This window comes from Papilio machaon, chromosome 2, assembly GCF_912999745.1.
Source record: "Papilio machaon chromosome 2, ilPapMach1.1, whole genome shotgun sequence".
In the NCBI taxonomy this organism is placed as follows: Eukaryota; Metazoa; Arthropoda; class Insecta; order Lepidoptera; family Papilionidae; genus Papilio; species Papilio machaon.
In genome coordinates, this window is record NC_059987.1 from 8111121 (window position 1) to 8130137 (window position 19017).

The following is a 19017-nucleotide window of genomic DNA, read 5'->3' on the forward strand; positions in this document are numbered from 1 at the left end:
GATTTAGCTGAAAATTGATGGGGAGGTAGCTTAGAACCAGGAAACGGACATAGGATAATTTTTACCCCGTTTTCTATTTTTGATTCCGCGCGGACGGAGTCGCGGGTAAAAGCTAGTATAGATATATAATCTTGCACTTAGGGTTATCGATATTATGCCGTATGTAGATCAGTAATGCGGGCAATCGGTCGCTGTGCGAAAACGAAAGTGTTATACGGCCTACTTGCTGCTTTTAGGCTATTACGTAAGTCGGTGCAATGGTGCATCGTTTTGTATCGCGGCATTGGATTATGTAACAGCTAGAGACATGGCTATTGTTTGTCCAATCTATGGCTGGGCTAATCTACATTGTTTAATTATTTTTTTTGAATTAGGGGCCCATCGGTTCCCAAAATAGGATTGATAAGTGTTAAGTGTCGAGAAGAAGTTGTTTGAGAAGTGAGCCCTTTAAGTACTCGTGTATGAGAGAAGTTCACAATATTATTATCATCTTGCTGCATATTTTACGTTATCATGTTAGTAGGAAATACGTGCAATTTATAACGTACGAAAATCAAGTAGAGTTTTATAATTTTTAAAAGTCAAAGAACTTTACCTATATTAATAGGTAAAGTTCTTTGGCAATTATTAAGTTATAAGTTAGTGATACATTGGTAAACTTGAAGATTCGCAATAATGTTCGAATAAAACAATTGAAGAACACATTATTTATTGTAATAATGATTTCAGTTCCAAGTATAACGTCAATATTGATAATGTATTTTGAATCTCGGCAGAATATTTTCCTCTTGCAATCGAACGAATACTGAGTTTAACGAATACTCGTATATCAATTTGATTAAATGTTAAGTTTAGTTTTCTACCCGAAAATGCAAATTTTACATAATAATAGTGCATTGTTAAAATTTTACTTTTTTGTTATACTGACTCCGATTCACAGTAAACTTTTCCTAGAATTAATTTTACTACATAAATGACATAAAAAACTTTATAATCTTAAAATAATTACCCCTTGTGAGTTTGTATATCTCACGATATGTTGAAATGTAGTATTAACACCGAAAATGTCTTCAGGAAGTGTTATTTAGCAGTCATTTCATGAATGCTCAATAAATGTTATGAATAAGAGGAAGGTAACTTAATTCCCATGCTCACACACAGGCTATAAAGGAACTTAATGTTGAAATTCTCAGAATATCTAATAAATGACATAAGCTAAGTGGCTGAGTGCCTGGTAAATGAGCAGTTAGTGATTCGTTTATGTTTTTGGATATTGATGTAAATTAATATAGAGGTAATAAATATTGTAAAGGCAGTTGTGTAGATAGTAAAGGACTCTAGTTCGGCAGATAAAGAATAAAATTTTTGTGCAATTTTATAACCAGACTGATAATAGTTAATAATGGTAGATTTTAACATGGTATATAATTTTCCTGGTATATATATATATATATATGTATAATTTGTCTCGTTTTTTGTATAAACATATTATTATCACATTATAGTTATATTATATTTATTAATTCGATAGTTAGATTGAAAGATAATTTAAATTTTCTCAGCCGCCTTGCACAGAGCTTATTCGCTTGGGAATTTCTAGTAAAAGACTTCAACGCGAGACAAAGCGACCTTACATTGCTATTGATGCGAAAATATCAATTTAATTTTTTAAGAAATAATTATGTGTATTTTTAAAATCATTATTAAATATGTTTAAGATTTAAATAAAGATTATTTAATAACTGTTTTAAAATGTTACATTTTACCTTATAATAAAATAAGTTGAATCCTGGTAAATACTTAAGTACCAACTTAGATTTATGAATTGATTTTAGTAATTTTCTAGATTCTGAATTTCGAGAGTTGAGTTGGTTGGAGAATTGGAAAGAAAAATTGCATCTAATATTAAATTCGCCATCCGTTCAGTATCCCTGACATTTTGTCAGCTTCCGTAACCCTATGGACCTTCAGGTGTAAGAAATGTACTGACGACGGCCCCACCACTGCTGTCCGCTGGTGAGCCAGCGTGGGCGCTGCGGGCCGTTTGACGCTCACTCTCGTTGCCGCGCTGAACCCGCGCGCCGCGTCGACAATGCGGTGGTGAGCTGTGCAAGTGACTAGTGTTGTACTCAGACCGTGATTTTTGTGTATCCTATCGATTCAACATGAGGTCCTTCGGACTAGCAGCGCTTTTCGCTTTCGCGATATTAACAGGTAAGCGTATGCCGAAGATAATTATTATCCACTTTTTTATATTGGGATATTGTATGAATACATTATTTACATATAATTGATAATTAAATATGTATTTTAGTTTATTATTTTAGTTTTACATTTTATTATTTGAGGAATAACTTAGAACTGCATAAAGGGATTGAAGACAATTATTTTTATACGTAAAATTAGTAGTTATTTTTAATTTATATTTGCAAGACTTAATTTTTTAAAAAGTTATTGATTATTTTAATAGTTAAAAGTCAGAAAATATTATTTTTATTTTTGAAATATTTGCCGTTCAATAGACGACTTTTATTTATTGAAACAAATATTTAAGCAATAGGTGTTTGAATCGAGAAGAACTCTTTATAATCAAAAGGTCAGTCAACTTGACCTGTTGCATTTCAAATGGCTTACGAGTATCAATTGCAAATATTAAAAACTTTTTAAACGAATGATCTTTAATTTAATAAAAAAAAAAAACTTAAACATTGAATGTATAAAATTTTCAGTCTTCCGAATGTCGTTGAACTTTATTAAAGTATCAATATTGCGCGCATCACGTTCGATATATCTCTAATGACAAGGCATTTTGCACCGAGATGAGATATTAATTCGAGAAAAAAATAACGGAACTTTCTTTTGAACGTGTTGTGTAATAATGAGTTATTACTAAGTTTAAATTCATATTTTGCATAATAACCATACACTATACATAAATATGCAACAGCTTTACAACGAATTCACGAAGAAAATAGTTGAATAATTGAATTTAATAACATAGTACGCGCACTGCTTTCATTAGGACAAATTAATTAATTTTGATATATAAATTGAACATAAGGTATCAACGGTCAATTTGTGTTTTTTTCGTTTTTTGAACCGTTAAAAAAATGTGTGACCAAATAAAAATAATGCTAATGATGTGACTTCTTACGACTTGATGCAATGTTTTGCTGCAGTCAACAAGCAAAATTAATCAATTCGACCATCGTGATTTTAAATAATCAACTATCGCTCGCGACTTCGTCCGCGTGGAATAAAAATTGAGTCAATGGCCCATACGCTATTCCAGATTGTAAGCAATCTCTGTTCTAAGTTTCATCCAGATTTTTTGTTATGGAGTCATGTGTTAACAAACATTTGAGTTTATAATATTACTAGCAACCCGTGACTTTGTCCACGGAATAAAATAAAAAAGTAAAAATGTAGCCTATTGTATTTTTTTAAATAAGTTCAGTAGTTTCGGAGCTATTCAGTGCTAACAAACTAACCACTAATCATCTTTATAATGCTTATAGTAAGAAGTAAGATAAAATAGCAATTTCGATATCTATATATATAAAAGAAAGTTGTTTTAGTTACACCACTTATAACTCAAGAACGGCTGAATCGATTTGACTGAAAATTGGTGAGCAGGTAGCTTAGAACCAGGAATAGGACATAGGATAATTTTTACCCCGTCTTTTTTTTTTTTTTTTTTATTCCGCGAAGACGGAGTCGCGGGTAAAAGCTAGTTAAGTATAAATTAAAAGTTATTAAAAAATACGTTTGTATGTAAGTTTAGCTATTACTAACACGCTAGACGTTTTCACCTTCGCTTTCTGTAAGAATTTATATTCCTACGGTACCTCGAAGGCTCGATTGTCAGTGCAGTGAGAACTACGATGACAAAAACGATACATTTTCTTAACAACTATTATTATAGTGTTTGGGAACTGGCGTTAATTGTGCATTATTGTTGAAAAAAAAATGTTTTTCTTTAAGTTATTTACGCTCTTCTAATTCTAACGGGTTTTTTGATATAAAATTTATAGGATTACATTCAACTATTCGGTGCTGACGCCCGCCACATTAAATACGTTCTTAGCCGCTTTTAATTAGTAGACATTTTGTTCTAGATGTTAGTTATTGATTACTCTACTAGGAGACGTTACCTTAAATATGTTTATATATCTACATATAATATGATAATGTATATTAATTTATTTTCGCGTCGTCTCTATAATTTCGTAATCCGTTGACCCTGGATAATGCCACAATGAGTAACGAAGATGTTTTTGGAAACACAACACGATGACCGTTCTCTTAATTTTCCCCGTGATTTTCCTGTTAAATGGTTAAAATATCATTAAAGGCTAATGCAAGTAGAATTAGCTGCCGTACAAAATATATAAATAAAGAAAAATAACAAAATATAGAGGGATAACTACATATTTACGTTTTACTACTTAAAATAATTTAATATACGATATACGGTTATGGGATTGAAAAAAATCTATTTTTTTGATATACGTTTGAAGTTGGTATAACAAAAGAACAGCTGTTGACCTTTGTTATCTAAAAGAATGTTATATGGAAGACATATTACTTTTGCCAAATCCGTCTGCATCGTGAGTCACGTCGAATCCTGTTAGAGTCCGTAGGTCGTTGTTTTGTCATCTAATAGTCGTCGTAAATTTTACTAGTATTTTTCTAATTTACCCGTTATTATTATTTACCGTGAGCAAAGCATATAATAAAATATTTATCTTCTACTAGTTTTTGTCTGCCACTCTGCGTGGAATTAAAAAAAAAAACTTTTTGTCACGTCCCAAGGAAACGGATTAAAAATTATCCTACATCCGTCTCCTAGTTTTAAGCTAATTGTCAATTAATTTTCAGCCCAATCCGTTTAGCCGTTATTGAGTTACAAATAGTGTAACTAACACAACTTTTATACCTTGTCATGTACATGTATAGATTACTATTTATTCCTTATACTTTCCTTTCTTATTCTATAATAATCGTAAATAATCGCACTTTGAAAACAAAGCTGCTTTCATTTTCAATTTCCCATAATAAAGCTGTATCGCTCTTTACCGTATCAAGTTGTAAGTTTTAATATATTAATAAAAACGTCTGTCCGTATTTTACTAAGCCGTTTTTTAAAACCAGCCTGTTAAGGTCGTTTGCCTGTTTTTATTAACTGTTATTTGAGTCGCAAAAATATAACACCTACGACAACGAATATTCATAGAACATGAGTGAGAAAAAACCCACGCATGCATACATAGAAACATTAATATTATTTAAAAGTGATAAGACGTTTTTGATAATAATCTAAAACTTTTAGAATCCGAAACAAAGTAAATCTTTTTATATTGTAACGAAGAAATGAATAACATTAAGTGGTGTCCGTTGCAACTTGGTAAAATTAACCTTATCAATTTAAAATAAAGTATAATATAATATATAATATTTAATGTTACAAAATAATAAATGTCTTATTTAGAAAGTTCTTTGCACATCATTGTAAGTGGTTGAAGTACTATGTTACTTTTTCTATTATTATTCATTTCATTTATAATCTTCAATAAGCTCGACTGCTTTCAATAAGTTAAAAGAGATGTCAGTATGTATGTCTCTCAGATTTCATAATAGTGTGATACAGAACATCGATATGTCATGGCTGAATCGCATTCGAGTCACAAACGACCCGGCGACACGCATTTTTCGACTAAAATAGAGTACAATGCGTCTACAGTTACTAAACAGTCGTTCAATGATTCGTAACGCAGCATTGTTATGTAAACAATTTTCCAATTCCACTTCGAAATTGAATGAGGATCGAGATCGTGAATTCGTGGTGCGGACCACAATTGCAGATTTGCGGCGGTCACTCTCTAGTTGGCCAATCGTTTTGAGTGACCTTCTACTATTCATGTATATAAAGTAGATTAAAATAAACCTATTTAGAAGAGAACCTCAGTCATCGAGACACCTTATATTGTCTAGTATATGACAGAAAATTCGATTAAAGCCCTTAAGCCAAATCAAAACTCTTTTAGAAATGTAGACGCATAAAATCACATGTCTTACTAATATTATAAATGTTAATGTTTAGATGGATGTTTGTTTGAAGGTATCTCCGGAACGGCTTAAGAGATCTTGATGAAATTTGGCACATATGTAGAACATAGTCTGAAAGAACACATAGGCTACATATTACATTTTTTTTAATTTCGCTCGCACGGAGTCGCGTTCAACAGCCAGTACTGAAATATATATCAATCACGTATGAATCATATTATATATATTTGATACTAGGATACATACAAATGATGATGACAACGTAAGTATTCCATTACCTTGTCCATTACTAACGGTAACATGGTGTTACGATGTTCAACTTTCCAACCTTGGTGTTACATTACGATATTACTTTCGTTCGCGCTGCAGGTCCCCGTTTAATTACAGGGAAATTAGTCTTTTGTAATGCTTTGTACGAAGGTTGATAATCGCTAACATGTGAGTTAAATGTTATAAAGAAATCAATTTTAAATATTAATTTTATTTTTATTTTACACATGTATAAAAAATTTTTGGGTCTCAAATATAATTTATATTTAAGTTTTAACTCTCTTACATAAGCAATGATATAAAGATATCAATTTTCATGAATGAAAAATTTAGCATTATTTCACAAGTGTATGTACAAGAATTCGTCATTCAACAAGACAGGAGAATCTCGGCCAAGGCTCTAACGGCATGTGTTTCACAAACATCGGAATTAGTGATTCTATATGCATCTACGCGTTCCACTAGGCCTAATATAGACAACAAAGAGTACAAAACTGTTTTAAAAGAGTTCTAACATTTCGTGTTGTCCATTGGTTTATAGTTATTGCTGTTTCACGCTTCATTATCACATCCTTATTTCTTAAAGTAGTCTAACGGAAATGCAAATACAGTCAAAACCGTTTATAGCGACATCGTTTAGAACAACATACCGGTTAAATTGACCAAAATCAAAGGTCCTGGCTGAATGTTATTACATATCTTTCCTATTAATACCTGTCACCGGTTGTTACAACTATCGGTTTTTACGACTCAATATGAGTAGTCCCTTCGATGTCAGATTTTGACTGTACAGATTTTGACTGTAGATTAGTTTATTGAAAAATAACTGCCTCTTTAACATTAATTTTGTTTGTTAACAAAACTTAAATGAGTTCTTAATAAAGTAATACGCTGAGTTTGTAATAATTTCACTATCGGTAAATATATGTTACGTTGGGTTTATGTTCATGTTTTGTTTCAAGATAAATAGTAGATGGTTTTTGTATAATATTAAATACTTAAAATAAAAAAGGTTATCACTTTAAAACGCGTAATACAGTGGCAAAAGTTTTTTTTAACCAAAAGAGACTACAACACTAATAGTATTATGCACTAAAAAACTTCGATCAATGGTAGAATTATCAAATTTGATAAAATTGGGATCATTGTATCTCATTTAATTATATACTTATTTTGTATTTATGATAATGTATATAATGCAGTTGGAATGTGGTTGTATACAAAAGAATTTCAATAATAATTAACATATACGATTGGCATTGGACCGGTCTCAGATTTGTGATGTTTTCTTTATTCATGTGTGATATGTTTACTTTCAATTTTTAATAGAATAATAAATTTTTAATCAAAATAGAGTTCATTTTTGTTTCTACCTATTTATAGACATATTTTTACTAATCCTGATTCGAATAAAAATTTTTTGTTAAAAATCTTACCGTCACGAAATAACACTCTTTATTAACGTTTCATATTGATTTTTTTTTACTTGGTAGAGTCTATTAAAATGATATGAAAGTGAAACCAATACAAAAACTGAAAGGTTACCAAATCTTTCAAAGCTTTCAAGGCTGTTTAATTGAAGGACTTAATTATGAGTCATTTTATTTTATAAGATTTTGCATGCGATAAAAACTTTTTAAAATAACGGAAACAAACATACATAAAATTCTAGTTTAAATACTGATTAATTAAAGATGTTTAAGCTACTTCTGGAAATCTGGTTTTATTGTACCGTAGGTCAAGGTTTCATGTTAATTTAATAGGCTCGTAAGGGAATTAGTATGAATAAATAGTTAATAATGATTCAAATTAGCGTTAAAGCTATATTTTGTATTCTATTAGCCATAATAAATCACGCCTACTAATTCATACACTGTCATAAGTATTCTATTAAGTAAAAAGGTTAATATTTTTATTAAGTGGGATAAACTTAAATGTCTTAGTTTTCCGGTAGTTAAATACGGAAACATTAATATTGAATTTGATAAAGATTGGTAAAGAATATTGTATGTACATTTATATGTTACGCAATTAGTAAATAATTTGTACTAATTAATAGAATATACAAAATAATATTAGAGAACAAAGTAGCAAATAAAACAACACTAGTTACAATAAATATAGAAGCGAAATAACAATACGTTTTAGTAATATTTAACAAGCAATAGAATGAAAAGTTTAAATGCATCGTATAAATCGTTTCATAATATAATGCATCATCTTGAATGGAGTAACATTGTGTTGACCTTGTGGCGCAAAAATTAAGAAAAATTGCGGCGGTGTTTATGATTACAGACTACGTTTTAAATAATTTAAAAGATGACCTACGAATATAGCTAAGGAACGGTGTTGTTCAAATTAAATTGTAATGTGTTCTGTCAAATCAATTCATTTTTTAATTCCATACTTGGAAAACTTGTGCAAACGTACAGCAAACGTTGCAATCTTAATAAAAATAATCTGAAAACGAAACTAAAATTTAGTTTCATAAATTGTTACAAGTAAACTCGATCGATGTATTTGAATTTAAATATTCGCGTTTACATTTCTAGCTCTTCTATTTTTATTTAATAAAGCTACAATTCATTAAAAGACAGCTAATGTCATAGTTTTTGTTTAATATCCGATGTAATTATCGACAGAAATGTTACGTTGAAACAGCATTTATTATATGAATCAATACGCTGTTAAGAAAACAGTCAGAAAACGTGATTTTTGTTTGATTTTTATGGCGTATTGTTAATAATCAAATATCACACATATTGGAGAGACGGTGATCATTTATTTGGCAATATGATAGCATTTTATGCGTGTAAATTTCTCAATATCATTGACTTGCTATGAAGATGTCTATAAAAGATGTTTTATTGTGAAACCTTATAAGCATAATCATCGAGTAAATCACTAAGATATGCAGACAATGCCAATTTTTGTTAGGTCCGCTAGATGTCCTTGGCGTACTTAAGAGCATCATTTATAATTTTCACAATCATTGTATTTTAAATTATATTACTATTGCACAATCCATGGAAATATTGAAGAAAATCGACAGGAAAAAAAATTACAAAATATGCAACCAATGATATGGATACTCGTATATGTCCAAAAATTAATATATAGAAACAATTGAACGAAAAAGAAAATGAACGAACGCAACAATATAATACAATTTCATAACACGGATAGCTTGATGAACTTACTGTTATTTGTACCGTCATTTTAGGTAGTAGTTTATTAAAAATGTATTTCATATTTGCGAGTAATAAAAGTAAACTCAAGCTCAGCAATATCTTGCGCACGCGCAACGGATCAGGTCATCTGGTGTATACAACGTCTTATCCAATAGGTCAAAGTTTACCCAACTTTTGACAGTTTGCATGAAGATTGGTTCATTAACTCGGTCAAAAGGCGCTCCCCGATAATATATCATTCAGACGAAAAATCTTCGTTGGATTATTATATTAATTTTGGCATACACATTTGGACATTTTATCAACGCCTAGATTGCACAAGAAAGGATTTCTAAAGTGAATATTTAAGTAACTTATGCATTTGATTACAGCAATCGTGTTTACATGTTTACGATTTTATTTAACTGCATTTTGTTAGTTTATATATTCCTATTTCATATGTACATAAACTATGGTTTAACCGAAGTAAATATAGTGGACTTAATTTTAGTCCTCTTCTCTTTTCCACCCTTTTCTTATAAGAAAATGATGGAGAGGGGCAGTGTATTTGACGGAGTATGGAACGCATAGGAAGGGGTATATTTTTCATACCTTATATAAATGTCAAGTTTCAAATCAGAAGCGTCCTAATCAATGGAAATGATATTAATCAGTCCCATTGCATTCCGTTGTTTACAGAGTTAAATAGTTAGTAAATATAAAAACGTATAAAGTTGTAAGATGAAAGGTATACGTATTCTGCTTTATATTCTTTCTACAAATTCTTGAATAAGTACTTTGACGCATAAATTAAAAGCAAAGAAAACTAAATGTTTTCTCTTAATTCACGTAAACATTGCGTATAATAGCGCCACTTTCTTTGTCTATTCTATAAACAGTGTTGCCAGTTTTTTATTTCGGAATTTATAATAAACAGTTTTAATTTTTTTGAGATTTGTTGACTTATACAACATTTATCAGTTTAGATCAATGCTGCAAATGTTCTAATTTTAAAAGACGCATAAATTAATTATTTTTTATTTTTAAAATGGATTTGATGTAGGAGGACGGTGATTTTTAGGCGCCAATTTCCTATAAAAGGAAGACTTAGTTGGAAGATTGCAGATATTTTGTTAAAACTTTCGAAGTCATGCACAGCGTAAAGAGACTTTCTTTGCGTCGCATTATGTCAAGTGTATTATAACCTTTAGTAGACGTGTGACGTAATTTCGTGACACTGGCCGCTGAGAAAAAACTTGTAATTATACAGCAATGAAGATTTTAAAAACAATAGCTGGCGGAAATACAATTGACGAAAGTTTGCCTTCGCAGAAAAGAGGAATTTTACGTAAGGTATGTTTAAATGAAATAAATATTAGTTGTTGTTAAAAATTATCTGAAAAGAGTTAGGTTTCTTATCGTGTTTCGATGCATAGCAGAATTCTAGACGTAAACAAAACAAGAACTTGTCTACCTCATACTAATGCTCTTTATAAATTTCTCCGTTTTAATTTATTATCAGAATTGTTTACTCATCACTTTAATTAAATTGTAGTTTGCGAAAATGTCATATTTAATTAATTTAAATAATGGAATTGTGATCGTTTTATAATTATATTTTTTATCTATATATATAAAAGAAAGTCGTGTTAGTTACACTATTTATAACTCAAGATCGGTCGAACTGATTTGACTGAAAATTGGTGGGCAGGTAGCTTAGAACCAGGAAACGGACATAGGATAATTTTTACCCCGTTTTCTATTTTTTATTCCGCGCGGACGAAGTCGCGGGTAAAAGCTAGTTTTAGATATAAAAATAACAGGTTTGTTAATTTTCTGAAATTAATAGGTTTCTTAAAGTATTAAGATGTTTTTTAATTTACTATTTTTTTACGTATCGTTGTTATTTGCGCTATTTTCTAGGTTTATCATTAAGCATAATAATGTTCATCATATTTCCATATTCACTGACGTATCATTAAGTGAAAACATCGGTTTATTGACCGCGTAAATGCAATTGCACTTGACTACATATGCGCTCATATGAATTAAAATAATTTTGGCATAAAATGGTTATATACCTACAGGTATATAATATACTATGGCTTTAGGTATATAACACTAACTTTAGGTATTATTATATGTCTAACCTACCTATATAGTTCTTTTAAACATTGCACTGTTCTATTGTTATGTTCGAAGGTTATAGTTAATTACTACAGTTTTAGTTAAAGAAAAGATTTGAAATCGTTCTATTTATAACTTCACTTAAATCGAAAAATAATTTATTAGCGTACTCAGATTTGTTTAAGAGTTACTCTTAGTGTAGATTTAAAATGAGATATACACTTCTCTAGTGATGGCGCGTGAAGTTTTAGTTCTCGTTTTGCTTATATGTTTTTGTGATCGATGTAGTTAATTTATTTAATCCATGTTACTGTATTGTGAGGTAGGAGCTGCTTAGTAATCAGATAACGGACTATTACGCAACAGTACGCGAAAGATGCGAAAGTCTCGTCCATTTCTCTGATTTGTATGAAACTCGATTTCTCACTCGCATCGCATACGACCAGCGAAAACGACTTTGGAACGTTGCTTTAACTATGACATAACAAAAATAACAGTTAATTTCACATTAACCTTCTATCTTCATACATATAAATTATAAAATCACATTTTTATTGACGAAATCCTTTGAAAACAGACGTTGAAGTAATAATTATCATCAAAAACATTATGTTTGAGTACGTTTTGGTATTTTAAATTTTGATTAGCATACCAAGATTCATATTAACGTTAATTTTCATAAATTTAGCGTAATTTCGATGATCATTGTTAATCTTTTTACTGAGACTTAAGGAAAAAGTCACAAAACAGAGTAACAGCATGTAAGATAAGGAATGAATGTTGCTTCTTTAGAGTTTATTACTTTAATACTTGGAATCCAAGGCAGTTTTAAAACAAAAATTATGTCTGCCTACAATAAGCTGAACTAAACATTGTAACTATGAGGTGACGTCATCTTACAGTTATATGAAATGATGCTGACTGCTATCAGATGATACAACACGTGTCAAACGATCCAGTTTAACAGGTTTTAACATGTTATACATATTGTACCTTCATACACAACAAAGCCAAACAATTTCTGATAGTTTTGTATAATATTTCAACCATTTAAAAACACTTAACATAGAAACGGCCTAAACACAGCTGAGTACAAAAAAGAAAACTTTTGTTTTGTTGAAAGAAATCTACATTTTATCCCATTTTCGACGTCATTGTATTTTATTAGCCGACTTCAAAAAGAAGGAGGTTATCAATTCGACTGTAATTTTTTTTATGTGTGTTACCTCGAAACTCCGCCCCTGGTGCTCCGATTTTGATAACAGATATTTCAATCGAAAGGTAGTGCTTGCAGATGGGTTCCATTTTTTTATTTTTTTTTAAATAACTAAAATTCGTTGCGAAAATTAGGGAGTTTTTTGCTTTCAGCGCTTACGTAAGCTAAACTATAGGACCTACATAAAAATGATGTATGGAAGAATTGTAGCTCTTTAAATGTGCTAAATAATAGTCTGTTTTAGCATATATCTATCTTTTATAGTTTTCTCACAATAACTATTTCTTTCTTTAGAAACATATCAATTATATAATAAATATTCAAAACACGTAGTTTTTCGTAACATTGCCACAGTTTGAACAAGTACTGATCTAATAGCTGAGAAAACATTTGATTTGAGTCTAATCAGTATGCAGACAAGGCGTTTACTGCCGGATTCGATAATATGTAGGAAATTCCGCATGTAATCATTGACTCAAACGACTGACTTATTGCAAGTGTATTGAAGTATTTAAAGTGTTAACACATGCGACAATGATTTCATTTTTAAAATGTATTAAAAATATTACGATGTTCTTAGAAGATGCAAGTGAGTTTTATGAGACATAGTATCTGTTTAGAAGGCAAGATGAGACAATTATAGCGTTTGTGAACATTATATTGCAAGAAGTAGGTTGCAGAAAGTGAGCCAATCAATTAGAGGCGTGTTGCGACGCTCGTACTAACTCTTTGTACCATACTCCCACACTTGTTGCGAATCTTCTGAGCAGCACTATCGAAAAAGCCTAGTCAAATCTTAAGGTGTGTCCACATTGTTGTATAAAATTAATTCGTACAAAATTCCCTTTAGTTTGGCAGAATTAACTATTGGTTGAATACTTTATGGTCACTGTGAACAGAACACTTGTACGAGTTACCTAACCGTATGATTTGAGCTGTAATGTCAGGCTTATGAAGACTTTATTGTTGTCTAAAAATTAATAAATGTTTTTGTGTTGTTTTTTTTCTTTGAATGCATTTAAAATTATTTTGTTTTTGTTTACAGGTAACTATTCCTTGATAGTAGAGCGGGATGCATATTATAAGGTATATATTCACTAGCCCATTCTTAAATCCACAGCGGCCTTTCTCACGTAATAAAAGAACTGATTATAATCGTTACATTGTCACATTTACATACAAAATGAGTCGGTTTTGAAACTCAGTAATGTGTTGGTACACATTTTCCCAAGCAAAAGGTTAACATTATAATTCGTCTCCTCGTATTTATCACGGCCGAGAAGCGAGCTAATGCGCCATCTGTTATGACTTAATGTACCAAGCTAATATTAAATCAAAGGTGTGTCTCTTGACGTAAATATGATTTATGTACCTCGTTCGTTTACCGAACTATTAATTTACAAAGAGAACAGAGCGTTAGAAGCTATTTTTTTTTAATTTAAGAGAATTTATCACTTGAAATTATTACGTATTAAATATTTAGTATAAATTTTGGTATGACATCAATAGTTGAAATAAAAATAATTGAGTTACGTTTAAAATAATTGCTATCCAATATCTAGCAACTTAAAAAAGAAGCTTCACCTTTTAATGTAAAATGTACAAAGTGTGAATTAATCAAAAGATTACTGTGCTGTGCATCGTATCCGTGTAATAATTTGAATAATCATGAAATAGTAAAAAAAGGATATTAGTGACATTCATTTTTTGCAGTCGCTCACGAGACCGAATAAGGGTCGCCATATACGGACAGCTCCAAGCTTATTTCTAGTGGTAACTACAAACTGTGTTCGGTTTACCGCGAAAATCTACTTATCTATTGTTACTTCCTCCTTGGAGTACTCCGTGTATGGCAGCTTTAATGGACTGTGTCTCGACGATATGTTTTTTTATGTTTTATTTTTATAATATTTACAGTTATAATGGCAACGACACTAAAAATATTCTCGGGACCAAAGTTTGACCGACACGTAACGAGTAAAACTAGTTTTTACATAAACAATCCGATTTATCACTTGAAAGTACCCTAATTTGCATTATAGTATGTGGCATAGTCGTGATGTTGTTTTTTTTTATTCTTGTAATTTCGCTTTGAGAATTTATGTGAGTGTTATTTTATGATAATGGATATGTTTATTGTGTTGTAGAAAACTTAATAATTATTAGCGCCACCTTTTAACTTTATAAATATCTATTTAAGATATTTACGAGGATGTTTCAAAGATATTGGAAAATATCGTAAAATGTACGTTACCATACTCAGAATACGCTAAATTATATAACGTGGTAATAAATATTATATAATACTTAGTATTTAATAATAGTTTTAGCAAGTGCTCGCAAAACAAGTACATTAGAGTTGATAAACAAAACTTTAACATCAGTTGTTTGTCTTAACATCATTAGATCGTCACAACACCTAACCGATTTATCATGTAAATTTTATCATATCAACTTTACTAATTATTTATTTAATTCATATTATGGAACGTGCCTAAAGCAGAAATATTAAAATTTATTTAATATTTTAAAAAGTTAAATTACATAACTTATTTCATAAGTACAGCTAACGGAAAATTCGTCACTAAAACCGAGATAATGAATGTCTTAAAAAGGACATTTCCTATTGATTTAAAACCAAAAGCACAAACAAAAGATATGCTTTTATAGATTAATGAAATCAACTAACAGACAAATATTACGTAATCAATATTTTTATCGATTAACTCATCCATAGAGCTAAAAAAGGTGTTTGTTTGCTAACTTTTGATAACTTGTACGTAAATATACAGCATTGTGTAAATAAGATTTGACCCGGGGTGTCGTGTTATTGTCGCTAATTGTATATGCAAGTTGTCACGAGGCTTATTTCGTTTATTACTAAAGGCCAAGGTATTTTATATCCATATATGTCTTTTTAAAGCAGCGTTTACTTTTCTTTAACATATTTTAAGTCAATAACCTCATACGATATTAAACATATAGTTTTAAATACTTTTTTTTGTTTTGTTAATTTTGAAATTTTACATTAACAAAAATATTTATCTAACTTTTTTAATAGTAGCATGCATTTGAATAGGAATTAGTTTATATCAATTTCCTCCACATATTTCCATGTAATTTTGAAATTATTTTGTGATTGTTACAGATTAAGTAAATCACAAGATTTTGTATTTTAAGCCTTGTACAATAAACTATCTTATGACCAAATTATCCCGGTATATCTTGGTACAATTCTTCTTATTATTATTGTAACGAATTTTAATTTTGTGCAATATTTCATTATTGCCTAATGAATCGATTGACATCCGTAGAAATTGTCTAATTTCAATTGAATAATATTTCGTAATTTGTCGGTCTATTTCTCCTATGCCTACCGTCGGTCTTTTTGTCTAAAAATACAAAAAAAATTGTATTATAAAGTCATTAGTGCTGGCGAAATATGCAACTAGACCGTGTCGTTAGCGCAGTCTTGGCGCAGATCTTGCGGTGTGTTTTATTTAAATCTCGGTGAAAGTGAACTAATCAATTTTTTGTTCTTACAAATCATTCGGAAGTTAATTTATGACGTCATTATTATATTATTAAGAGTAACTTATTACAATGTCCTAAGACTGTTGTGATCAGAACGTGAAAGTCAACTATATAACTATTAAATAAAAGAAATGTATATAGAAAACTCTATATTTCGTAATATATATATTAGAAATGTTCCGTACTATTGTTTATGATTATAGCATGTGATGAAAGTCATCAAAAAGTGGCGTGAAATGTTCATACGCATGTCTTTGTTTATTAAGAAAAGATACGTAACCTGTTTCTCATAGAAAACTATGGCAATTTTTTGCATTATCTTCCTTCCGTCTACATGAGATGGAATAATTGTTTATATGACAAAGAACGAGTTTGAATAACTTCTTCCTTCCTTAATGCGTGTTTTGCATAGTTGCAATATGTAATAGATAGTTCCCATGAGCAATAGCACAAAGTAATGTCAATGTAGTCAACTGTTATTATCGTTTTTTGCTGCCGTAAAATAAAGGAAAAATTATACGATAAAATTTTGTGCACACATACATTATTGCATCACCAAATCGAATAAAAAAACATCGATTAATTTTCTATCATTCTTAAATTTAAACATTCGAAATATACTATTGTCGTTTCAAGTTGTAATAAATATCTATTATAAATCATAACTACAACAGTAAAGTTAAATTCGAAAGATGCGTCATAATAAAATATCATAAATTTGTATAAAATAATTAAACACCGCACATAAATAAATCATACGACTTTTGTGGGGTTATAAATATAAGCTTGTTATTCATTTTTCAATTTGGCACGGCCTGGTCATCGCTCCGGATGTACGTGTATGGTTTTATTTTGAAAATATACATTGACTAAATATTCAATAATTAATTGCAGCCATTTATAATCAGTTTACAAGATCTTAAAGAGTTTCTGTTATTATTATATGTATAAAATACTAATCAAATATACTTTAAAAGTTGTGATTTCACGCGTTAGGGATTACAATTACAGACTTTTTATTAAAAAAGGATTATCTTTTTGCTGTAGCAATGACAGAATGTGACAGCAAACTTGATTTAAATAATTTTAATCGAAATCTGACCGTTTAAATGTTTTTTTATACCACATATTAAGATTTGATTATTATCAGAAGTATGCAATCAATAAATTGATTGTCGATCACGAAATCTCGTGCGTCTCACCCAAAATAAAAATATTTTCCTGCAATAGTGTTTTTAAAATTAATTAACGTTATTTATGATCGTTTATTTGGCAAAAGAAATATTTAGGAAGAAAAAAATGCTTTAAAATAATACTGTTCAAAACATACTCGAGCCTGTTTTTGTTCTTTACATGCTAAGTAGATATTATCCCTAAAATATTATACACATTTGGTATAAAGTTTTCAGATTTATTGAATTGATATAGTTTAGTTTTTTTACCTATAGCGTACTCTATCAAGTATTTTGAATTTATATCTGATTTTATTTACTTTACATTTAATATAACATATTATCTTCAATAAGATATCAATATTTATGAAACGTTTAATTCGGGAAAACTCTGATGTGTAGGCGTAGGTTTATGAGCTTTATCATATTTCTCGGAAAATGTACATAAACCTATAATGATGTATATTATATCCGTTCTTTGTAGAACTAAAGAATTTATTCACACATGACAATAGTTATTACCTTTTTCTCGTATCAAATACGTGTTCGCAGGTGCTCACTATATCTCTCAGGTGCTTGTATTTACGGAAGTCTCGTGATTCTATTGCGTGCACTTATATCGTTTTTTTTCTAAACGCACGCAATTATAAGTGAATGTTATTATTGCACATTCATTGCTGTCATTTAAAATCAAGCCTTAAAACCATGCAGTACAGTTTAAATTGTCTTACTAGTGTAGTTTGAACAATTTATAATGTGTTATTGCAAATAATATCTTATAGATAATGTCCTAAGGTTTACATTTATGTACATAGATGTGACAAAGTTAAAGTTAGAAATTATAGTTTCGATAACAATATAGAAGACATTTTAATAGAGGATAGTTGATAAATAATGAAATGTTCATTGAAGACTCATTTTTCACACTCATATCAGGCAATTTTCACTGCTCAAATAACTGCATAAAACTTATTTTGCATCTTTGTTTTTTTTAAAGACAATGAAAACGGATGATAATTTGTTTTTTCAAAAATATTTCGGCAATGAAAAACCTGGACATAAACCAAAAAACAGCAAGATTCTCTTTAATACTTAAAGCAATCATTAGTTTCATTATTTTATTTCATTTTATATCGTAATTAATTTAAAAACAAATACAACTAAGAACATTTTGATTGGATGTAAGAACTGTTGTTTTGATGCCACTGGTTGCTGATTGTACCAACACATTACAGTTTCGCAACGATTCCCGGACTCGTATGCTTGTTGTTGAATCGCAAATGTCAATGGGTCACTGAGCATTACATACAAAATGCTATTTTGTATACAAAAATTACAATTTAAACATTAACATATTCAATACAAATTTTTAACAGTAGCACAGTCACGCACTAGTGGTAATCGTTATTTCGGTCAATAGAGGTAGTAATACTATTACCACAGTAGTATTACCAGCACC

General features: G+C 29.9%; 1 protein-coding gene across 6 annotated transcripts in view; it reads left to right on the forward strand.

Annotated features, from left to right (window-relative positions):
- Window positions 1-2035: 2035 nt before the first annotated feature.
- LOC106716919 (mucin-5AC) overlaps window positions 2036-19017 on the forward strand; it is an 81239-nt gene continuing 64257 nt past the window's right edge. For all 6 annotated transcript variants that reach the window (XM_045682822.1, XM_045682820.1, XM_045682831.1 and 3 more), the window contains exon 1: window positions 2036-2214. In XM_045682822.1, the coding sequence (XP_045538778.1) occupies window positions 2166-2214 (49 nt within the window). In that variant the 5' untranslated portion in view covers window positions 2036-2165. The remainder of the gene's footprint in view (window positions 2215-19017) is intronic.